The sequence below is a fragment of the Lepisma saccharinum genome, chromosome 5, assembly GCF_977018435.1.
Source record: "Lepisma saccharinum chromosome 5, izLepSacc3.1, whole genome shotgun sequence".
In the NCBI taxonomy this organism is placed as follows: Eukaryota; Metazoa; Arthropoda; class Insecta; order Zygentoma; family Lepismatidae; genus Lepisma; species Lepisma saccharinum.
In genome coordinates this window covers 74,907,286-74,933,285 of record NC_139233.1, presented here as the reverse complement: position 1 = coordinate 74,933,285, position 26,000 = coordinate 74,907,286, and the positions used below count along the sequence as shown (strand labels likewise).

The 26,000-nt window shown below is 40.6% G+C and overlaps 2 protein-coding genes across 2 annotated transcripts in view; one reads left to right on the top strand and one right to left on the bottom strand.

The window, feature by feature from the left end:
- The window catches only part of LOC145987888 (uncharacterized), a 56,425-nt gene extending 54,191 nt beyond the window's left edge, over positions 1–2,234 (top strand). Inside the window, exon 2 of the mRNA XM_083122680.1 lies at positions 1,544–2,234. Within this exon, the coding sequence (XP_082978806.1) occupies positions 1,544–1,966 (423 nt within the window). The 3' untranslated portion in view covers positions 1,967–2,234. The remainder of the gene's footprint in view (positions 1–1,543) is intronic.
- A 6,931-nt stretch (positions 2,235–9,165) lies between these two features.
- The window catches only part of LOC145987887 (myosin-VIIa-like), a 197,887-nt gene continuing 181,052 nt past the window's right edge, over positions 9,166–26,000 (bottom strand). Inside the window, exons 37-39 of the mRNA XM_083122679.1 lie at positions 12,558–12,655; positions 11,332–11,501; positions 9,166–9,856 (exon numbers count right to left, since the gene is read on the bottom strand). Coding sequence (XP_082978805.1) covers positions 9,650–9,856; positions 11,332–11,501; positions 12,558–12,655 — 475 coding nt within the window. The 3' untranslated portion in view covers positions 9,166–9,649. The remainder of the gene's footprint in view (positions 9,857–11,331; positions 11,502–12,557; positions 12,656–26,000) is intronic.

The following is a 26,000-nucleotide window of genomic DNA, read 5'->3' as shown; positions in this document are numbered from 1 at the left end:
CAAAAACTTGTCCTTCGACATAACTTTCTATTAGTACGAAGTAATAAACAGGAACTGTGTGAATTGTGAGTGTCAAAACTCACAAGGAAAACGGACAAAGATTTTGTTCTGATATATTATATCTTTTACACATTTCACATGAGTAACATTTTAATTTCAAGCTATTCAACTACATCAACTTAAATTCCAAATTTGATCCACTTTTCAAATATTTTCCACTTCATTTAAAAAAAAAATCAGTTGTGAGTGTATATTGAGTGTCCGTTTAAACTTCGTACTTTTGAAATTTAGTACTCAGGAAAATATTTTACTGTGCTTTTCTGGCACTTTTGGCTAAAATAGATTCTGAATAAGTACTAAATGATCTCTCTCTCATGATGATAATCATTATTCTGATAAAAATTCTCTGCCTCTTACTTCAAAATCATATCATGTAAATATATGGTCTTGTGTGCAGAATTCCTGTGCCTGCCCGAGGTCATTGTTCTAATGCCGTTGCCTGGTAAACAATGGGACCCAGGTCCGATACCCGGACAAACTCAGACAAACAAACATGCAGAATTACAAAGATAATAAGTAGTCAACTTCCGATCTTGCCACCGAAGTTCCCAGGTTCGAGTCCTGGCCTAGGCATGGGTGTTCTTTGTCAGTAGCCTTCAATTGCATCTTATACAGCTCCGTAGCTAGATATTTTGGCATCCTAGGCAGGATTGTGCTTTGGCATCCTCCTCCTTCCTAAGTAATATAGATTATATTTGAAAATTCATTGTTTGTATTTCTGATTTTTAAAAAAGTTAAGCATATTTAAGTACATTTCAGTTGGGTCTTAGTGTCTGAAGAACCTATCTTAGAAATGTACTATTACTAGTACTTTGAGGAACAGAAAATTCCACCAGTATGTTAACAGGATATAAGCCTAGAAGTAAAAGGGAAAAAAAGGATCAAGTAACACCTTGTATGTTTTCCTTCTCCCTGTACCTCTGTCAAGTGTAAATTTCTCCATCTCATTTTGACTTTGTTGTCTTTTTCTTTATTTTTTTTGAAAAAAAAGAAACAATAATTTTGAATGGTGCCCTAGGCTCGAGCCCCCTAACCTGCCCCTCGCTAGAGGCCTGCAAGGCACAACCCTGGGAGGTAAAGGTGGCAGGAGGGAGACATACTTTGTTGAACATTCCTATGTACAGTCATTGACACTTTTGGATTGTAACGATCACATTGAACATTAATAGGATTGTTACAACCCAGAAGTGTCCGTGACTGTACCAAGTCATAAGATAATACACTTAAAACTTCATGCTGAGAGATTCTAGACACTGACATAGCCAAGTTCACATAGGTAAAAACAGCTGCAGCAAAAAATCAGGCAAAACCAAGGGCTGGCTCTGTAGCTCAGTTGGTGGATGGGATACCAGAGAACCTGATCTCACCTACAAGATTGTAGTTTCATATTCCATTTCATGATTTGTTCCCAATATTTGTGCTTTGCTCCTTACTTAAAAACCAGGATCGCTTCTGTATTTTTATTGGTTTAAATATGTTGCAGGTGAAAAATAGTTGCAGAGCTGATCTGAAATTTAGTGTGGAAGTTGTATGGTTAAAATCCATAGAGGCAGAAAAATTAGCAGAAGCCGAGGCAATGATTGCTGCAAGAGCTGCAACTGGAGAAGAAAAGAAAGGTAAAAAAGGAAATAAAAAAGGTGTAGATAAGAAAGGTAAAGGGAATAAGAAGACAGCAATGTTTGATGTAGTGCACGATGTGGAGATCCTTGAATACTACACAATGTCGACAGAGCTAGGGATATTTACTTCTAATCCACTTGAATTGACGGTAACACAATCCGACAAGGCAAATTTGCAGTTAATATTTCAACCACAGGAGCCTCATAGATATGCTGCTCAGTTAAATATTATGATTTTCAAGAAAGAGGTTGCCAAAAGTTACACGTTGTTTGGGACAGGCATCTAAAAAGGTTTCCTAGCCTCTTTTATAGAGAAAGCAGTACGATTTATGTTGTGCAATGTAATATATGAATTTAAACTAGAGTAAAATATAAACTCGAGTAATTTTTATAATTGATTCTATTTTTTTTAAGTTATTTAAAATTAATTTATCTAATATGTTAGTATGTTGCCTTGATGGCTGAGTTCATTGAATCTGAACTCATGATCTTGCCTTTTTGTCCCAGGTTCTTTGTGAGTGTACCTTCAGTATTTTCATCTAATCACCATTTATTCTTATTGTGATTACCTAAAAGTGGCAGGAAAGCAATGTAAAAGTAACAAAAATACACATTACATAGTTGCAATATCAACATTGGTAGATGTACTGAAGGTTTCAATACAGACTGTAGCATTCCTGTAGCAATGAATCCATGGAAACATTCTTTTGCTTTTAAGCCTGTAAAGGATTTGGAAAATGTCCAATACTGATATATATATATATATATATATATATATATATAAAAAAATCAAAGAAGGTAAAAGGAAACACTCACCGGACAGTAGAAAAATTCAAAATTTTCGCTAATTTCAAAGCATCATCGGTGTGAGGAGAAATAGACGGTTCCGGTTTCTACTGTCCGGTGAGTGTTTCCTTTTACCTTCTTTGATTTTTACTTAGCCCTTTTGGCCCTCCTTGCTTTTATCCATTATATATATATATAAATAATTGGATAAAAGGAAGGAGGGCCACAAGGGCTAAATAAAAAGTTAAAGAGGAGAGAGGAAACACTCACCGGACAAAGAAAAAATTCAAATTTTCGTGATGGTGTATCACATCTTCAGGAGTAGAGAGACGTTGTATAACTAAGCGACTAGAGGGAAGAGTAAGCATGACCTGCAGTGTTGCCAGGTCCCGAAGAAGAAAAAAAAGGGTTGACAGTACCACAAAAAAAAGGTTCTTTCGCCTGACTTGTCGAAAACTGTGAGTGGTGGGGGGGGGTTGGGAAAAGGTGGTGGTGAGGGTGAGGATAGGGGATGAGGGGCGTTACTGGGTGGCCTTGTTCAGGCCTGGATGTGTGGTTGCATTCATGGCCGATATGTAGGCCCTCTCCCATCTTCTACGTATTGAGGTGTTGGTGGATTGGGGCAAGGAGTGGACGATCGCTACCTGGAAGCAGTCATTAAAAGGAATATTGTGGTGATTGGTGTGAATGGCAACAGCAAAGTCCAGGTTTTGGGTAGAGGAGCGGTGGTTGTTGATGCGGAGGTTCAGGGCTTGTGGATGTTTCCCCCAGGTAGAAGCTCCCACAGATGTTGCACGTGAGGATATAAATTAGGTTAGAGCTGTTGCAGGTTCCTTTGGGGTAGAGGGTGAATTTGCCGGTGGCAGTGTGGATCTGGAAGGGTGCGGGAAGTGACGAATATGGGGCAGGTTTTGCACCTTGGGCGGTTGCATTTGTGGGCAGGTGCGAGTTGATTGTGAGTAGGTGGATTGTGGTGGACCAGGATGTTTTGGAGATTGGGAGGGCGTTTGAAGACAACTCTGGGCTTGTCGGGGAAGATATTTCTGGTGTCAGGATCACTGTGCAGGATGGGAAGGATGGAACGTAGAGTGTGTCTGATTTTGTTGAGGTGGGGGTGATATTGGGTGACAAGTGCAGGGGGATTGGTGGCAGGTTTCTTGGTGGGAGTGTATGAAGCAGCTCGGGATATTTGTTTGGTGACCAGGATGGAAGGATATCCACGGTTGGTCAAGGCTTGGTGTAAGCGGAGGTTATAGTTCTGTCGGGAGGTGGCTGAGGTGTTGAGGCGTTGACCTCTGAGGGCCAGGGAGAATGGGATGGCTTTCTTGGTGTGGAACGGATGGGAGCTGGAGAAGTGTAGGTATTGCATATGGTTGGTAGGTTTGATGTGGATGGAGGTTTCCAAATGTCCTTCCTTCATGTGCACGTCCACATCCAGGAAGGTGATTTGGTTGGTGGAGTGAGTCCAGGTGAAATTGATGGAGCTGAAGTGGTTAAGTTTGTCTAGGAAGGTGGTCAGGGAAGGTTCTCCATGCGTCCAAAGCATGAAGATGTCATCGATGAAACGTAGCCAGAGGAGAGGTTTGAGAGATTTGGTCTCCAGGAACTCTTTTTCAACTTTGCCCATGAACAGGTTGGCATAGGATGGTGGATTGGGCCTCCAGGCCTGAACAAGGCCATCCAGTAACGCCCCTCATCCCCTATCCTCACCCTCACCACCACCTTTTCCCAACCAACTCCCCCCACCACCACTCACAGTTTTCGACAAGCCAGGCGAAAGAACCTTTTTTTTGTGGTACTGTCAACCCTTTTTTTTTCCTTCGGGACCTGGCAACACTGCAGGTCATGCTTACTCTTCCCTCTAGTCGCTTAGTTATACAACGTCTCTCTACTCCTGAAGATGTGATACACCATCACGAAAATTTGAATTTTTTCTTTGTCCGGTGAGTGTTTCCTCCTCTCTCCTCTTTCACTTTATATATATATATATATATATATATATATATATATCACTCACTCGCTCACTCACTCACTCACTCACTCATAGAGTTTCAACGTTGCATGCACTGTTTGCTGTACACTAGTGCAAGCATCTATCGTAACCAAAAATGCCACATTCTTGGCTCGGAATACTGTATGCCATCGCAATTCACTACAGTAATGAAAGAATTAATGATGACAATTACAGGCAAAGTAAATGAGTAAAAAAACATGAACATGTAACGTGCACACTCCTCCTTTTCCCAGACCACTAGAGAAGGCTAAAAATGCACAAATGAGAATCAGGCTACAATACATACTTCACACTGTGCACTGCACGTTGCACACATTCATGTTTTTATTACTTGTTTACTTTGCCCATAATTATCATCAATTATTCTTAATATACTCAGTACTGTAGGATATTGCTATGACCATTGGTATTCCAGTCTAAGCATGGGTCATTTTTGGCTTCCAATGAGGGTCGTACCATGTACAGCCTGAATGGTGCATGCTATGTTGAAAATTCAAGCACTTTAGAATGAAACTCGCCTATTCCAACAACATTTCGCAATGTGCGCTAATAACGGAGTTTCCTATGAGACTGGACTTTTGAATCACACTGTGTTTCTAATAGCTGGGAACATAAACATCAGCTTCATGTACGTTAATCCAAACAGTATTCTGTTCATATTGCATTTCTTTTCTGTTAGACCTTTTGAATTATAGGAATTTGTCCATCAAAATATGTTATCATGCATTACCATGGGTGCCAAAACTAGGGGCAAGGACAGTTTACTTTCTATTGGTAGACAAGGTTTAGCATTAAGAGGCCAAAGTGCATGGCAAAAATGAGGATATTCGGGGGGGGGGGGGTACTTGCTCCACTACGCCTTCCCAATTGTTGCTACTGTGCATTACATAAACTAACCTAACCTAACGTAAATCTAACGTAACTCCGGACTCCATTGACATCCCACTTTTAAAATTTGTAGAGTTATTAAAATTGTGTGTGTATGACATAATTTTTTGAAAAAATTAAAAGATTCGTTTTGAGAAAATGTTTATCAGTTTTTTCTTTACACCACCATCAATTGTTTTTTTATGCTGACATAGGCATGCAATATCTCAAGTGAAAGAACCCTTCAGGACCTTTCCAACACTATCTGAATCACTGCTGTAGGTGCCCCAGTTACCAAAATATTGCAAATTAAAGTTTGAAATGATGTTGAAAAAAATGGTCAAAATAGCACATTTTATACCCCTGTAATTTTGGAAATACAAAGTAAATGGATCTGCAACTTTGCATAATTTCCTACCTCATGTGGCCCTTCCAGAATGCCAAATTTCAAATGAATCAAAAAATGTAAGGTTGAGATCCTTTGTCGATTTCACATTCTCAACCAATCAAAAATAAAACTTGTTTTTGACAAACTTCCAACACTCATATTGCATTGAAATTTGAGAATGGTCAAATCTTCATGTGTATGTAAATGAACAAAATAAAAAGAATTTGGTACATTATGTGTTAAATGTCGCCACATGGTTCTGGGACAGGTGTAATATGAACTGTCTGCTTAAGGATATCATCCACACACTTTCAACCACCATTTCTCAAATACTTGATATGCATTTTGCCAATTATATTTATTTATTTATTTACGACTTTGTTTACATGGCGAAGTTAAGGCATTAATGCCTTCTCTTCCACTTAACCATTAATTACAGGGATCATTTTTTCTTTGCAGTAAATTGTATACAATTAAAAAATTAAAAAAGATAAATGAAAAATAAAATAATAAAAGAAAAATAAAGTAGTGAAAGTAAAATGAAACTAAAAATGAAAGCAATACAGTTTGAATACGAGCAGTCAAGCCCTGGATTAACCATTAATTACGTACATTGCTCATTATTTTTACTAACACAATGAAAAAATGTAGCTTAGAAGAAATTAAAAATAAAAGCAATACAGTTTCTACAATCATACACACACACACAAACACACATTCACACACAAGTACCTACATAGAAAGCATATTTCGTGGGCTAAATGTATAACGTATTTCTTTCTGGGAATTTAATCTAGGTCCAATTGTTTAGCATGTATAATTTTAATTGTCTTTTGAATGTTACAACTGAGGAGGAGGCTTGGATTTCGGGGGGCAGTCTGTTCCAGCGTCCTGCAGAGGTAACGGTAAACGAATTGGCGTAGAAGTTAGATCTGTGGATAGGGATGGATAACAGAGATTTTTCACGAGATCTGGTGTTGCGGGAGTGAAAGTCCGAAAGATATTGAAACCGCCTGGAAAGGTATTTTGGATCTTTTATTTCTAGGGCTTTGTACAGTAGGACAAGGTTGTGGTAAATCAGTTTATCACTTAATTTCAGCCACTCGACCTTCGCATAATACGGTGTCAAATGTTCTGAATATTTTATGTCGAAAACGAAGCGGACACAGGCGTTCTGGATTCGCTGAAGGCGTTTAGCTTGCTCGCAATTAACGTCCGAGTAAACAGTGTCACAGTAATCAATAATAGGGAAAACAAGAGATTGGACAAGTTTGGTTTTTATACGTTCGGGGAGGAAGTTTTTAAGCCGGTAAAGAGAGTGTAGTGCACCGAAAGCTCTTTTACACACGGAGTTTACGTGTTCTCTCCAGGTAAGATTATTGTTTAGTGTAATTCCCAGATTTTTAACCGTGGTAGAGAGAGGCAAGTGTTTATCGTTGACCGTAAGATTAGGGAGATTGAATTTGTCAATTCTGTTCAGAATCTTTGGGGAACCTACGAGCATACACTGGGTTTTGGTCGGGTTGACGTGCAAGCCGTGGTCTACAGACCACTTGTTGATTTTTTTCAGGTCGTTGTTTACACGTTCGGTTGCATTCAATATTTCTTGAGGAGGGAAAGAAAAGTATAATTGAAAGTCGTCGGCATAGATGTGATACCTACAGTGATTAAGCACCGACGGGAGGTCGTTAATATACAGTGTAAACAGGAGGGGGCCCAGTACGGTGCCTTGAGGGACGCCACAGGGGATGCTTTTCCAGGATGATCTTCGATGTGGGTCGACGACACATTGTTGACGTCCAGACAGGTAGGAACGGAACCAGTTAACCATAGAGTTCGAGAAGCTGAATAGGGATGATAGTTTTGTGAGTAAAATTTCGTGATCAATGGTTTGGAAAGCTTTGGTAAAATCGAGAAGAACAAGATTTGTAAGTTGTCGATTGTCCATGGCTAACCTAATGTCGTCGGTTATGTTGACGAGAGCCGTGCATGTGCTGTGGTTGCTACGGAACCCAGATTGAAAGTGGTTTATTAGGTTATTTCGTGCTAGAAAGTCACGGGTTTGACCACTAATAAGATGTTCTAGAGCCTTAGACAGAGCTGGGAGGATTTTTTTGATCATGAGAATGGAAACTTCATCTACTCCTACGGCCGACGATTTTATCTTAAGTAAAGATTTTCTAACGTCTTCCGGTGAAATCCAGGAAAAGCAAAATTTTGAAGCATTTGTGGAGTGCGTTGCGATGTTCCGAATAGTTTCAATTTTAACATTATTTTTAATAGTCGGGAGGTCACAAAAATGATTATTCAGTACATCTGGTGCAAACTTAGGAATGTAGTCGTCCTTTTTCTGTTTCCAAACACCTAGAATTTTCAACTTTTTCCATAGAACGTCCGGTTTATTTTGGTGGTTGAGCAATTTGTATGCGAATCGGCGCTTGGCTTTTCTTACCTCCTGATTGCAGCGGTTCCTCAGGGTTCTATAATTTTCGAAGCTGCATGTGTTAGAGTCACCTTTTTTTACGTCATTTCTGTATTTGGTGTAAGCTCTGTCTCTCATGACCATAAGTCGACGTACGTCGTCCGTCAGCCAGGGATCGGGGGGACGTGAGACCCGTTTCTTTCTGACGGGAGCATGTTTATTGAACAGCTCAAGAATAAATGTATTTAACAGGTGAACTTGCTCGTCCACTGTTGGTAATGTGCTAATTACGTGCCACGGAACGAGTGCAGCGTCTTCGTTCAAGCGGGTTTCGTCAACGTTCTTTATGTCCCTGTAAGATACTTGTTTAGGCTTAAATTTTGGAACGCGGATGTTATATGATACGTGAATTAAATGATGATAGGAAATCCCAGGTACCGGAATTTGGCCATGGCTCGTTACGCGATTTTCGTCCGAGACCAGAATGACGTCAAGCCAGGAGTCTGAAGTGGCCGTGTGGTGGGTTGGGTTTAGGTGACAGATTGTAAGATTTAAGGCCGAGAACGTATCGCGGAATTGCATAGCCTCCTCTTTGGTGGTACACAGGTCGACGTTCATGTCTCCCAAAACAATTGCGTGAGAATATTTTGGTAGAAATGTTGTGATATCGTTTAAATCAAATCACACATAAATTATAATAATATAAAATTATGCATGTGTCCCTGAAAGGGGGCAAAATAGCATCTGCATTGAAAACTTACATATCACTTCAGATATTCACATGTGAGCTCATTTCTTTTAAATAATTCTGTTTAATTGGAGGGCAAAATGTGCTAAAAATGTTGAGAAATCACAGTGGAAGAAACCATGTCATTTCAGAATATATACACACAATTGCTACAGACTCGCTGAGTTTGATGAGGAAATTCAGGATCAGAAAAAATAGAAGTTAATATGGCATTATTTTATTTCACAGAATGTTTGAATTAAATACAGTTTTATATTTACTTTTCATCATACATAAATAGGCAGGCATTTGTATACAATAAATAATAATAATATTTAACTATTGGCCTTTAACTTGTCACATAATTTTAAAATTAAAATAATCATAGATTTTTTGCAAAATTGCTACAATTATACATTATAAATTTAAATATTATTATTGTATATTTTCATCCTTAAAACATAATATCACCTAACTGGATGAAAATGCTAAATAAAATTCTCCATTCTACATTTTTATAAATTCAACATTTAGGATAGGTTCCTATCCAAATCTGGTAATCACACTTGTCTTGAATTAGTAATAGTTTCTTAGGTATTTACAACATACTTTTACATTACTTTATGATAACAGAGAATATTGTGTATATATATTACTGGATTCTGAATTGATATTTGGCACACACATAAATTAACGACACACAGATACCTACGAAAGTATTGGATCTGATTTACATTGTTACTCTTCAACAATTGATCTTGCTTGCTTATTTGATACGTATTGTTCTTTTCTTACTAATGTTTGTATACATGAAGGATATATATGATGTGAGCAAGTCGTCCATTTTGTATCCCAATGATGTCTCGCATAACAGTTTGGATCCACTCATAATATTTCCCATGGTCATGTGGAAGTATGTGTTGCCAGAAGACCAATTTGAAATGTGGCTGAAGGAGTGCGTAACCAAGATTTCCTACAAAAGAAAAATATGTAAAAGTTTGAAAAAAAAAGTATGTACATCTGTAAAGAACCACAAGTGATATGAAAACATGAAATATGCTCCAGATAGATCCATTTGGCTAGGGATAATTTAAATATGCTGTGTTATAATACAGGGTGAGTCAAAAATCAGGTTACATAGGGAATTATAGTATATTTTCAATGTGTGCACCTTGAAATTTATGCATTTGTGCACGTGACGTTTCCAGTTCTCCAGAATCTTTTGCAGAACATCCGGCATAATCATATCTGCACATTACACAATGCGTTCCTTCAGGTGTTCAATGTTCTGAATCTTAACCGAGTAGACGAGTAAATGATCCCAAAGGACAAAATCCATTGGTCTGGAGACCGCAGACCAATATCTCAACTGGGTATTCAACCATCAACCATTCACAGATAATTAACGAGACAAGGAAAACTTCTTATATAACCTGATTTTTGACACCCTGTAATATAAGTCAGTAGTTACAGAGATTGCATTTATGAATGGGTTTTCATCAAGGCCCTTTTGAAGGTTGACTGAATTTATGTGCTACTCAATTCCTTTCATGCTTTATTTCTAATATTTGTAGTAAAATGCTTAATACCAACTAATGCTTTTGTGTTTCTCAGAGACCCTTTTCACACCAAACTAAGAATCTTGTTGAACACCTGTTACACTTCCAACTTTCTATGTTGCTGGGAATTGTCCACTTTTGTTGTGATACTGTGTCACAAAGGTACTGGTGCACTGAGTACATAGCGTGAAATTCCATCTTTTCTCCCTATTCTGGCAGAATTGGAACTTTATATGGCTAATATGTAAATTATGACGCAGCTTTCAACTTATCCCTACACAAACAGGTATATCATATGACATACTCCTTTTGGCATGTTCCTGTGTTATGCAAATGATTCCAGTACCATCAAGTTCACTAGTTTCATTCTACCAGACAAATTACCTTTCTAGAAGTTGATATCTAGATTGAGGAAAGTTATTTAACCCACTCTATAATACTCTCCTTTCTTCATCTTAACCATTCTTAACCTATTCTTAACCATGCCAGGCTCTCAAAGCCAAGTACCTTAAGACATCTCCACAATCCACCAAAACTACAACCTCCATTCAGGGTCAAACTGCAATTACCCCATCACCCTCATCAAATAAATCTAGAGCGATGCTCTCTGCACCCCAACTGAGAAACGTGGCACTAACCTTCCAGAACTGGTCACCCAATACCATCTCCAACAAACTAAAATCAAGCATACCCTGCGTTCCCTCTCCCAGCCACCCTGCACACATTGACCCTTACGCTAGACATCTTTCCAGACAATCTCAAAGTGGTCAATACCCAATCATGTAACAAAAATATTCTGTTATGTTACCAACTAGATGATAGATTTGTAATGAGTTATTCATTCAAATTTTGAAATTTTAAATATGAACATATTAATAATAAATATTACCTTTGTTTGAGGATGAACTAGGCTAACACCAGTCTTGTTTATCGCAATTAGTATCATCTCTGGATAGCTTGGTTCTGTTGTCTGCTTCACTTCAAAGAAGGCAGAGCCGAAGGTTGGCCATCGGTAGATTAATTTCAAGAATTCTATTTTGGCTTCCTCAGAATTCATGCCTAGAAGAAAAAGTATTTGGCATATTTGTACTTCTGCATGGACCTATGTAGAAGGCATACATTACCTAAAAATATTTTATCTCATGTAAAAAATAATTATAATAGAGATGTGACCAAGTAATACTATCAGCCAATACTTTTACTATGTTCATATTGATGAAATTGCTGATAAATTTACTAATTTGATATTTCTAAAACAAGTGTACTCAGTGCAAAAGTCTATAATCTTGTGATTTTTCTTCTGAATTTAGACTTAATTCATAATACTGTCAAAATACTTTGCAACAGTCATGTTACCACAATAATAATTTTATGAAGAATCAAGTTCTCTTCTCTGGTTTGATTTTATTTCCATGATGTTTTGATATCACAAACATACACATATATAAATGTTACTAATACATACATACATATTCCATTGGAACTGTAAAAACATCCGATATTTACACTTCCTAAAATTGATGCCTGGCTTTTAGAGACCCCTTGCTTCCCAGTACTGACACCACTGGAATCAGTCAATACTGATACATCTGCATTGACTTATTTACAAATGTACATAAAGAATCATAGCACAAGGGGGATGTTAATTGATTGTTCATGTCAAATATAATGTGTTTCTAAAATACATTTCTAAATTTTCAGTTTCATTTTCTAAAGCAAAGCTCATGCAAGCGAAGGAGATGAATGAAACATTCATGACACCCTTGTCATTTTTTTATGAGATTAGTATATCTTCAGCCTTCTCGGCAACTGAGCACATTAAGAGGTCGACATTTGATCTCTCCACCTAGGTTCAAGTCCCAGCCTTAGCAAGGGTATTCTTTGTGAATGTCCCTTCATCAATTTCATCATACCATCACTCATCCTTATCATACATGTTGTCACCTTCTAATCAAGGGGTCCCAGGTTTCATATCTGGTGGAGGCACATAGTGGTTCAGTTTCCCTTTAAACTGTAGGTCCAGTCCCGATTAGCCTTTCTGGGCAAAAAGCAGACTTGAAACAAAAACTCAACCATTTTAAAACACACACACACACACTGTATGCAGAATTATACCTGAATTTTTAGTGTAAGCTGTTGTAATTGATTTCTTCCAGTCATTTGGATTTTGAAGTTTCAAGAGATCTGCTGGTATAAGTTCTTTCAGCATTTGCCTGTAAAGCAAGAATAAAATGAGAAATGTGAAACAGTGCGAAACATATCTAATACAACTGAACTAGTTACAGAGAAACTGCGATTTTACGTTTTTCAGAGGACTAAGCTGAAAAATCGTAAAATGCAGGGAAATGTAACATCGAGGAAAACTTTGTAACATTTTGCTGTGTTCAGACCATCAATACAGAATGATTAATGCGGAAAAATGAAAATCTGGGAACATAAAATCAGTGTTCCACTGTATATGGAATAAGACAGTGCACAGAGCATACATACATAACTTAATGAAAAGTTGTGCGCAAATTGTTGCTCAACCAGGGAAATTGTAGAGGAGGACGTTGGCAGGGCAGATTAACAGGAATGCTATAGACCCACTTCCTAATCCTGATTGAGCCACATGTTTCACATAACTTATAAGTGGGGACCTTAAAGTTTTGCATTTGAAATATGCAAAAATTGGTTTCATTTTTCTAACTTTTCACATTATTATCTTCAAAATTCATGTTTTTAACACATTGGGGTCTCACGACGGGCATAGCCTGCAGTGTACTTAAAGTCAATGTGAACGAAAGATGGGCATAGCCCATCCTGCGGTATGCAATCGCTTTGCCGATTGAACTACGGGTTATGTTCATAGTTCGTCTCATGTGCGTGTTCGTTCAAGCCTCTTGGTTGAAATTCCGACTGCTAGGTGACTCATGTCCTATTTTTATCTTGCACCTGCGACTGTTTGTTGTCGGGTTGATGTACGTTGCATTGTTTAGAATGGCATCCTTAGATCCAGACCGCATAGCGGAAATTCTGAATTCCATTTGTTCATTAGGTCAGTGGTGAATGCATATGTAATTTATAAGAAAGTAAACAGGGAAGTAGTGTAAGTGTATCGGTTCAAAGTAATACTTGGTACGAGTGCTTTTTTAGCCTCTTTTTTTATCAATCGAATATCAGTTTTTGACATATTTTGACAATTTTTTGTCTGTGTTTTAGCGTTTAGCGATGTTTTAGTAAAATTTCCCTTTTTTCCCTTTTTTTCCCACTCATACTTGGTACGAATGCCACGATCTTAGTTGATATAACTTAACCTATCCTTTTTTATTACTTGCTAAACTACACGAGAGCCTCTACAAAGTAGTGCAGGTGCACGGGTTGACAGACACCAAGTGGCGTTCAAAAAAACCTCAAAAACTCACTTTCTCTCCACGTTCCGCGCCTCATATATTGCGCTGACGATGTTTCGCAGCGTAGAAAACAGCACCAAAACTTCAAAAACTCACTTTGACCATTTGGAGTTCTCCAAAAACCTCAAAAAAAAAAAACTCACTTTCTCTCATTTATTGCGCTGACGATGTTTCACAGCGTGTTTATATATATCGCGACCTTTGTAAACCTCTCTCTCTCTCTCTCGGGAACGATGTGTAGTGGACTTTAGAGAGAGTTCTGCGCCCCTTAAGTGAGGTTCAGTGTTACCAACTTCCCCCCCCCCACCACCCAAAGAAAAAGTGACAAAAAAAAAAGCTCTGGCATCACTTTTTTAAGCTATTTTTTTTTTACCTCCTGCTCTATTATGCTACCTCGTCCTTTGACCTACACACTTTTGAAATGACTTACGACATTTTCCTATAAGTCTGTCTCCTCTTATTGTAAGGTCCCTCAGTGTAATCTACTACCACGACCTTGTGTGCTCTCAGCGTAATCTGCTACGATGTTTTTTTTTTTAAAAAAACTCATGTGTGATCTTCTGCGGTGTGTGTGTGTGTGTGTGTGTGTGTGTGTGTGTGTGTGTGTGTGTGTGTGTGTGTGATAATCAAAATTATTTTTGTTAAGACCCCATCAAAAAATAGAAGAAAAAAAATATCCCGCCAGAGAGATGGTGGGGTGCGTGGTGCCCAACAAACCAGTTCTAAATGGTCATGGCTATCAAAGCCATGCGCCTTTTGTATAGAGTTTCATGAGTTATTATTTTTTTTTTTAATTCGCGCACCGAACTAACTTACATTGGACGCCGATCGTAGCGTGCAGCGTTAATTTGATCGGAGGCGCCTTATCGATTGGATCGTCGTCGTTCTGCAGCACCGTCGAGGTAAAATCCAAATCGTACACGCGCTTGCCGAAATGCTTTCGTATGCGCGGAAGTGTGTGCTCGGACCAGTGTGGAAATTTATTTTTAGTACCACCACCGTTCGTACTCGAAGAGTGCGAGGGACTCGTGGTCGAAGATGCGTCCGTCGTGCTGGCGATGCTCGTCATCTTAATTCGTCGTTGGTCGGGACACTAATGCTTCGATCAAGAACGGATTCAAAACGATTCTGTCAGGCTGACGCAAATCCAAAACTAATCCACTAGGGTGATGAATTAATTGTAAATTTGTAGCATCGACGTCGGACGACGATCTAAACCAGGCGCGGCATTTTTGGCATACTCTGTAATTGTTCGGGATGGGTTGCAACGAGGAAGGTTCGGTGCCTACGAGTATAACTTTCAAATCCGAAGAAATGAGCGTCGGGGTTGTGTTGGTCAACGTCTGCAGGAAACACATCGTGTGGCAAAATTCGCAGCACGTGTCTGGTACGTCGCAGCAGGAGAATTCGATGCGAATGCCTGGGATGAAATGGAGCAAGCAGCACGCTTCGTTCTCCTGCTGGTCGATCTGGTCGAGGATCAAGTTAAATCCCAATTTTGGAGAAATGACCGCTTTCACGGTGTTGCTATTTGCCTCGGTTCCGAATAATTGCCTGCTTCCGAAATTACGATCTTTCATGTGAAAATAAGAAAAAAGCGTTCGCACGACGTCGAACCACGGTGAGGGGATCTTTACCCAGTTCACGCGTTCGATACGCTCCCGAACGAACGCAGAATCCTTTTTGGGGAAATAGCGTTCTTTGCTCGCGTCCAGGTTGAGAGAATCGATGTACGTGGCCCAAGACCACACGTTGTGCTGGTGGTGCTGCTGCTGGTCGCTGCCGCTGCCCTCTACGATCTGGTGGAAACGAAAATTATCGGGCAGGATCGTCCGTTCGAAGCTTTTGTACTGGGTCGATATTCTCTTTTCCGTCCTCAGGAGGCGCAGAAATTGAGTTTTGAACGCGTCAGTTTCGGTCACGTCCTGGTACAAATCTTTCAGGACGTTCAACTTGTTTTCCAGAACCGTGTAATGCAACACCAGGTAATTGATGTTGCAGTGTATGATGAAGAACGTCGGGATGATGCAGCAGAATCGATAGATCAGGCCCCAACCGAGAAAGTAATGCGTGTGGAAACGATGCTGGGTCGTCCACGTGAATTCGTTGAGAACGTGGCCGTCACAGATGGTATTGGGAAAAATCGTTCGCAAGTACATGGCCGGATCCTTTCCGAAAACCTTCTCGAAAACGTATGTCGCCAAGCCAGAGCGTTGATGCAGTCGCTCTTGAAACTAGCCAACGGGGCTGACAAATCGAGCTTCCTACCCAGATCGAATTGAGTCGCGTGCCTTTCCACGAACTCCAAGTAAGCCTTCGCCGTGGGCCACACGATGCTCGTGACGATCTGTTCCCCCGAGAAATTCTATATAAAATAACATACCTGAAATTCTATTCGCAGTATAGATTGAATTTTTTTTTGAGTTTTGTAATCACCCCAAGAAATTCTATATAAAATAACATACTTGAAAATTGTATTCACAGTATAGATTGAATTTTTTTTGAGTTTTGTAATCACCCCGAGAAATTCCATATAAAATAACATACCTGGAAATTTTTTTTTTTTGGTTTGTGTGATCTGAGAAAGCATAATGGAATCCACCAGTTTGATCGAATGTGTTACTTGCGAAAAATTAATATCTAAAACTAATATTAGCAAGCACAGAGCAAGATGTAACGAAACAGCTTCGAGAATTAATCGTTCGTTACCTTCTAAGCCTTGTGCTCGATGCGGAAAGATGATCAGCATTGCAAATTTAAGTAAACACCTGAAAATTTGCAAACCATCGACCGAACAAGGAACAGTGAAAAGAAAAATCGATGATCCAGGAACCGAAGCTTCCACTTCCAAGCAAATTAAATTATGTAATGAACGAAAACCAATTAGATCTGCATTCAACCGTCATATTCAGGATTTCTCTTTTACTTCGGAACCAGGCCGGGACATTCTTAGTTTCTTGCGTGAAACGAAAACATCCGTGATAAATATTCTAAAAAATAAATTGGAAAATAATTCCATAAAAGTATACGTTGATCTATTTTCCGAATACGAGAAAGTCGATGGTACAACAAGTATTTTTTATCATCGTACAAAAAACCAGACACTTTATTTTGCTGACGTCGAAAATTTGGACAACTTCTATTATAAAGTTACCAATGAGCTGGTTAAGAAACATGACGATTTCGAGGCTAAAAGGTCGGGATGGTCTCTATGTGGAAGTCCTCACACGTTAACCGTTTACGTGAACCGATTCTCGCCTCTTCTCGCTTCCAGCTACGTTCCTCTTCCACCGAACATTCAACACAAGAGGGCTGTGTTAAATATACAGAACAGCGATAACAAGTGTTTTCTTTGGTGTGTGTTGGCGGAACTTCCCCCGATTCATTGGTCAAATAATCCAGAACAGGTTTATCATTACAAGCAGCATGAACCTGAACTGGAAAATGCAATGGCTGGCATAGAATACCCGGTGACCATTTCTGATATATCAAAATTCGAAACACGAGCACGAGATGCAGAAGGAAAACGCTTAATCATCAACGTGTATTCCTATACGTTGGATAAACATGTCGTGCATCCCGTCAGGATAAGCGATCTCGACGATGACGATGCTCGTGTGATTAATCTCCTTCTAATTTCAAACGACAGTGTTCATCACTACACACTAATTCGTTCTCTTCCACGTTTGGTCAGAAGTCAAACTACCAAGTATGAACATTGCATCGAAGTTTGCCCGAGATGTCTAACCACGTTCAACGATCGACAACAATCCGATTATCGAAAATACACCGGACGTCAGATTGCTACCGATAAACTTGCCGAACATAAAATATATTGCGGCAACAACAGACCGGTTCGAATGTTGATGCCCGAAAAGAACGAAGTGGAAGAATTCAGGATGCACAAGGCGTTGTTGGAACATCCGGCCATCATCGTTGCTGATTTCGAGGCGTTCCTCAAACCACTCTCGTACTGCGATCCGGATCCCGAAGTTTCTTCCACCACACCTTACCAGCTACACGAACCAAACAGTTTCGGTTACGTTGTGCGACAGGATAAAATAGATGAACCGTACGTATACAGATCCACCAAGCTTTCTGAAACCTCGGAAAATATGCGAACTAACCGGCCTCCCCCACCCCCTTCTTTCACCCCCAGTGTTTTCTCTGGCGCTGGTCGGGCAAGGACCTTCCCACTTCCGCTGACACAGTGTTGCTAATTTTACTCTCTTCAAGAATTCGAGGAGTGTTGTTGATGTGCGTAGACGTGTTTTTGAGTAAGTGTAAAATGTCGAAAGTTGTGCACAGCAGTGAGCGAAATTTGCTACTACGAATCATCGAGAAGTGTGAAGAAGAGAAAAGAGACGGGTGGAATTATCCTCGCGATCAACCCCTAAAGAGAGCAGTATATCTAACGGGACTGTCGGAGTCATTGCTTAAAAAACTGAAAAGAGAGAAAAAATATTTACAAACCCCTGACCAGAAATTGTCAATTCCTGGTAAACGGAGACGTGCTCGACAAAATAAGATTGTCATTGACGACATGGATAAGTGTATACTGCGAAGGAAAATCCATGAAATGTACGTAGTGAAAAGAGAAGTTCGTACAATATTAAAACTTTTAGCTATTGCTAAGGAAGAAATTAATTATCAGGGGGGGCGAGAAACATTACGGAAAATTATGAAACAGATAGGCTTTAAATTTAAAAAATGTAGAAACTCGCGCTTAGCTCTGGTTGAACGAAGCAACATTGTGGTTTGGAGAGCAAGATATCTTCGTGCGATCAACAGATTCCGCAACGAAGGGAGGCCTGTTGTTTACATTGATGAAACTTGGATTCATCCTAATTACAAAGTAAAAAAATGTTGGCAGAGTGAAGATGTGTCGGGTGTCTTCACAAACGACAGTCCGGGGCAGAGACTTATCATAAGTCATGCCGGGGGTTCCATGGGGTTTATTCCAAACGCCCTTAATATATTTCAGGCCAAAACAACTTCTGGCGATTACCATAATGAAATGAATTCCGAGAACTTCGAGAAGTGGTTGGAACAGAAACATATTCCGAATCTCCCACCTAGATCTGTCATTGTTATGGATAATGCCTCCTACCACTCAATTCAAACCAATAAAGTACCGAACACAAAAAGTAAGAAACTAGAGATTCAAGAATGGCTATTAAAAAATAACATCACTTTCGATATCGAACAAACAAAGCCAGAATTGTTGCTGAAAGTAAAAAATAATCTTCCCGATCCGGTATATCGAGCTGACACAATTTTGAAAACCCACGGCCACCACGTCCTTCGACTTCCACCATATCACTGCGACTTGAACCCGATCGAGTACATATGGAGCACCATAAAGCAAAGAGTTGCCTCACGAAACGTGAGTTCAAATTTGAGAAAAATAAGGGATCTTACCGAAAGTGCAATTGACAGTGTCACAGTGCAGGAATGGGAATGTATGTGCCAACATGCCATCCGTTTGGAAAAAGAATACCAGAAGAATGATGGAATTCTCGAAGATGAAGTTCAAACTTTGATTATAAACCTGGAACCGGGTTCCGAAAGTAGCGATGTAAACAGCGACAGTGACAGCGAAAGTTCGAATTCGGACCTCTCCGGCATAGACACCTTATGATCTGCCTCCAGGCCAACCGGAGGCAAGAACCCAAAAGTAAGTTGCTTTTTTTTAACATTTTTTTTTATAGTTTACATAAGAATATAAATGTTATGTGTTTAAATTGTTGATATCCTTCTGCGAGACAGCTGGCGTATATATCTTTAGTGTCCCCCTCCCTCCTCTCTCTTATGCTATGTTATTTGAATTACCACATCTAGAAACGAAACTTAATATTCGGCCTGCATATTTGTTTACTTCCAAACCTTTCACGGCACACGCCCACTTCTAGATTTGGCAACACAGGGGGAAAACACGTGTTTCTGCCATCCCTTCCCTTGCCCCAGAGTTCCCGAGCTCCCCTCCTAAACATTCGACACTAGCGCCACTTGTTTCTGGCCAGGGTTTCAAATAAGTTGGTGGATCTATACCGAGGACCCGATGCAATCGAACGCTTCTTCGAAAAGATGGTCGAGGAGGTTGGGAAAATTGGATGCATGCTGCGAACATTGAAACCGATGCTTCCGTTATCTGCTATCGAACTTCAAAATTACTACGACACTGTCAAGTGTCCTGTGTGCGATAACCACTTCACGGACGACAATCGTAAAGTGTTTCACCATTCGCATACGGACGGTCGCTTCATAAGCGGAATCTGTAATGCATGCAACCTCAAAATCCAAAAACCGAAATTCGTCCCCATATTCTTTCACAATGGTTCTAATTACGACTTTCATCCCTTAATTAGGAAACTCGGATACGACACACAAAAAGTAGATATTCTTGCTCAAAACGAAGAACGATACATCTCTATAAGTAAGAAAGTTATGATTCCCGAGACTAAAAATACCATCGAGATGAGGTTTCTGGATTCGTACAGATTTCTCTCTGCCAGCCTGGACGCTCTTGCCAGCAAACTTTTAGACGAACAATTCAAAATTACAAAAGCTAGTTTTCCCAACGTAGACATAGAACTCGTTAGACGTAAAGGGATTTATCCTTACGAATACGTTAGTGATGGTTCTAAATTTAACGACGACGCGCTCCCACCTCCAAGAGAATTTTACAGCAGACTCAGAGAGAAAGGAATCACGGACGAAGAATACCAACACGCGCAACTCATGTGGGAGAAATTAGAATGTAGGACACTCGGAGACTACCACGATGCCTACTTAAAATTAGACGTAACGATACTCGCGGATGTTTTTCAAGCGTTCAGGAAAACGGCAACGAATATTTACAAATTAGATCCAGCGTATTTCTACAGCCTACCGGGATTAGCGTGGTCGGCAATGTTATTCCAGACAAAGGTCAAGCTGGAACTGATATCGGACGTGGACATGTTACTTTTCATCGAGAGGGGGATTCGGGGCGGGATGGTACAATGTGTGCAGAGACATGCAAAAGCCAACAACGCGCACATGAAAGAAGATTATGATTCAAATCGAGCATCGAATTACATCTTCTATGCCGACGTTAATAATCTCTACGGACATGCCATGGTACAGAAACTTCCTTACGGGGGATTCGAATGGGCATCAATATACATAGAAAATTTCGACGATAGCGAGTATGGCTTCTTCGCAGAGGTGGATATCGAATTCCCCGACCACTTACACGATCTGTTCAGCGATTTACCACCGGCATCCGAGTTCAAATCTTCGCCTCATTCTAATCAATGCAAGCTTTTATTGACTCTAGAGGGGAAAAAGAGATACGTTGTTCATTACTCGAATCTCCGATTCTTGATCGGGAAGGGTGCAAAGGTAGCGAATATTAGAAGAGTCCTCAGGTTTAAACATTCCGAGTGGCTCAAACCGTACATTGAAACAAACACGCAACATAGGACGGTTGCCACTTCCGATTTAGACAAAGGTTTTTTTAAATTGATGAATAACGCGGTGTATGGCAAGACGATGGAAAACGTGCGGAATCACGTAGACGTGAAATTGGTTTCGGATAAAAGTAAATGCATGAAGTGGGTGGCCGATCCTAGATTCAAGTCGAGAAAAATTTACAACGAGAATTTGGCACTTTTCAATCTGGATATAAAATTGATGAAATTCAGAAAACCAATTTACGTTGGCGCAACGGTTCTCGACTTGTCGAAACTTTACATGTTCGAATTTCATTATGACGTGATGAAACCCTTCTTCAATGATAAGATGTCACTTTTGTACACAGACACCGACAGCTTCATTTACAGCATACAAACACCTAACCTCTACGAAGACATAAAAAATCCTTCCATGCTCGAGTATTTCGATACTTCTGCGTATCCTCAACCTAACAGATTTGGGATTCCTTCCCTCAACAAAAAAGTTCTAGGTAAACTGAAAGATGAATGTAACGGTGATATTATTGTCGAGTTCGCGGGTTTGCGTTCGAAGATGTATGCCATGAGAACAGAGAGTAGCGTCACGAAGAAAGCAAAAGGTGTGGGCAAGAATACGGTGGAGAACAAACTCACCTTCCACGATTACATCGATTGCCTTTACTCACAATCGACGATACTAAGTATAGAACAAAGAATCCAAAGTGTAGACCATGTGATTACAACAAACAAAGTTAGGAAAGTAGCATTAGATCCGCATGACGATAAAAGATGTATTTTGTCTTGTGGAATCCACACGTTGCCTTGGGGGCACTATCGTTTAGAAATTAGTAAAAATTGTAGGCAATGCAAATGAAAAAAAAAATAAACTTAAACTGTCTCACATACACAATAAGTAACTAGCAAGGACAATGAATCTTTTTGGTTTCCGAAAGCAAACAATGGAGACCGTACACCGCGCGACGACAGATCATGAATTTCTACCTTCCATGTTAACTAAACTCAATGGTCTACTGATCGTTCATCTCAACAGTATTTGGACAAAATCGGACGATGATGTGGGTAAAACCTTTTACGTCTTCAACAACAATATACATTTCTACGAAATTCCGATCGGTGGGAAACTTCAAATCACCGTGAATCCGGAAAACGTAGGCGAAATCAAAATATCTACCGGCAAGAACATTTTTCGAATCAAGCACGACAAGATGCTTTCTAACATTACGTACGATGTTTCTGCAGGAGATTACCTGTATGTGGAACTCCTCGGAGATTACGACAAACTCATTCCTCTCTTCGTAGAATTACGAATCGTCTATCCTATTATAAATAACCGTTAACCAAAAAATGCCTAACGACATTTTCGGCCACACTAAGCGTGTAGACCACGCAGAAGAGATTCTCATGCTGGACGTCCGAATTAAAAAGTTGAGGAGCGATTTGATCGCTTTGCAGGAGACCTTAAACAAAAGTTTAGAGTCGGAGATCGCTACGCTCCAAACGCAATGTCTCGATCCCATTCTGAAAATCGATTCCGAACTGAAAACGCTCATAAAAAATTATGTCGACGTACCTTCTTACGACAACGTTCAAAATATACAGTTGAGCGTGGATTCGCTTCAAAATGATTTGGCCAAATTACAGCAATTTCAATCGAAAAATGAAGATTTGGAAAAATTGAAACTCGAAATCGAAGAACGAACTTCCGCAATCGAAAAGAATTTCTCTGAACTTCAAACCGTCGTGAACGATATTGATGTAGAACGCTTGCATGTCGTCGTTTCCAAATTACAAGAGGAATTCACTGCACGTTGGAAGAAATTAAATCCAAGTTACAGACTTTGGAAGATACGATGACGAACCTACCATCGTCGGACGAACTGCAGGTCATCGGTAAAAGCGTCGCGAACATAAAAATTCAATTGGAGGCTTATCAAGATTTCGAACACATTCAAACCACCATCGCTACGCTTCAGGCGTCTCTGGAGTTGATCAACGAAGAAATTAAAAATATTCACGCTGAAGCGAGCGCGTTGACGAGCATTCAAGACACGTTGAGCACGGTTCAGCAGAAGATCCAATATTTGGAGAATTTGAACGTCGAATCCAATCTTGCTCATTTTCATCACGTGCTGGACAACATACAGGCTGACTTGGAATCATTACGGACGAGCGTGCCTTCGAGCGAAGATTTGGAAAAATTGAAAACGGCGGTGACGGCACTATCCGAATCGAGCAACGTCAAAAGTTCGTTGAGCGATCTCGAGAGTAGGGTGGCCAATCTCCCCACCTCCAAAGAATTACACGTTTTGAAAAGGAACATATCACGTATGCTGAAACGACTGGAAACGGAAACGGCGAACGTGGAACAGATTCGAGAGGAAATTAGTTCGCTGGTGTCGACGCTGCCCACTTCGCAGAGCGTCGCGGATCTTCACACGCAGTTTACAGAGATGCGAAGCATCGTGAACGATCTCACCGAGAAGAGCTCGAAATTGAATCAAGTCGAGAACCTTCAGAGTATTGTCGTCAACATCAGAGATCAAGTTGGAGTGCTGGAATCCACGCAGGAATCGACGCTGGCCTCTTTCGGTGCCAAGTTGCAAGAACTCAACGAAAACTACAAGCAGTTGAACGTGGAAGTGAAAATCAAACCGTCGTTTTCTACACTAACGGATACCATAGTCGAATATTTGTTGCCCATACAAAATACACTGGGACAGCTTCACAGCAACCTCGTTAGCGTCGATACTAAATTCGCTAAACTGCATTCTCTGCAAGCCATCGAAATCAACAGCGTTCCCAATCAACAGAGAATCTCCACGTTCGTCGAAGGTAACAAACTGTACATGTTGCATCCTTATCATCCGTACTACAAGTTTCTCCTCGATGGCACGATTCAGATAAACGAATTTTCGTACTGGTCTCACGGCAGAAAAGCTAGCGTCCCCACCATGACCTTGATATCGAATCGTGGTGTCCAGAAAGCAGGAAACATTCCTCTGGCACGTTGGAACGAAACGCGCAACGTATATGAAATACACGAAGACGAAGATCTTACCGTTTTCGACGTGAGTGCCAGCGATAAGCTGATCGTTCAAAACACAGGTGAGGTGCCACCCTCTTTGAATCCCATCACGCTGGTGCTTCTCTTCAAACGTAATCTCTAAAAATGTCTAGGCAAGCCATCGTCGAAGAATTGCATAAACCTGCACGCCGCAACTACGAACGTTTGGCGGTGGTGACCAAGGGCATCGATGACCTCTGGGAAAGCGACCTCGTGGAGATGAGCAGTGGCAAGTTAAAAAATGTACATAAATTGAACAAGGGCAACAAGTACCTCCTCACCGTCATAGACACATTTTCGAAATTCGCGTGGGCTCTACCTTTGAAGGCGAAAACGGGAACGTGCGTCACGGAAGCATTCAAGACAATTTTTCGCGAAAGCGGCGGCAGACGACCTCGGTTTCTGCACACGGACAAGGGGAAGGAATTCTACAATGCCGTATTCCAAAAGTTTATTCGGAAACACGACGTTCGACATTACTCGACCTTCAGTGACGTCAAGGCCAGCATCGTGGAAAGATTCAATCGCACTCTGAAATCGCGCATGTGGTCACGCTTCACGCTTCAGGGAAACTACAAGTGGGTCACCATTCTTCCGGAACTCGTTAACGACTATAATCACACGGTGCACGGAACGATAGGCATGAAGCCAGCTGACGTTACCAAGTCCGACGAGCAACGTTTAATTTCTAGGGTTTACTGTCCAAAGTACACGCCCACGACAAAAAGAGCTAAATACAAAATTGGAGATCAGGTGAGGGTCAGTAAATTGAAGCGAACGTTCGACAGGGGTTTCACACGAAACTGGAGCACGGAACTTTTTACCGTGGTTCGAGTTCTACCCGGGAACCGTCACACGTATATAATAAAGGACAGTAAAAGGTAAAGGTAAAGTGTTCCCCTGTGCATAGCACCACGCCATGAAGGCGTATAGGGGGTGTGGGAGTAACGCCCCACACTTTCTTGATCCGGTCGTGAGTGGGGGTGATGTGATCAGCATCACGCCCCTGACCGCCTTTACCCCCCAGGGTTTCCCCCAGGTACCCATGTTATTCGACGCTGGGTGGGCGCCGGGGCCGCTTCCATCGTTAGAAAAGTTCCCGGATTTGAACCGGCCGGGGATCGAACCCGGGACCTTTAGCATGGTAGTCAGACGCGTTACCGACTGTGAAATTTTATTGGGGCGCTTCTACGAGGAGGAACTCTCTAAAACTAAATACCCCGACACGTACCTTATCGAAAAAGTTTTGCGTAAGAGAGGCGACAAACTTTTGGTGAAATGGCTGGGACTTCCGGATACGAGTTGGATCGATTCAAACGAAGTGATTCTATGAGTGCGTGGAATGTCGTGAAACGTCTACCTGATTCGGAAAATCAAACGAAGAAAAGGAACGGCGAATTGCTCCCCGACAGCATACGATGTCTGATCGTAGGACCTTCGGGGTGCAGAAAGACGACACTGCTCATTGATAATTTTATCCTCGCACCCAATTGGTTAGACTGGGAAAACAGACACCTCTACGTATTTTCGAAAAGTCTCGAACAACCGAAATACCAGCAACTTATGAAACTGTACGAGGGACTGGGCATTGCAACTTTCGCAACTGAAATCATTCCACTGGACGATTGTCTCGAGAATTCCGTTG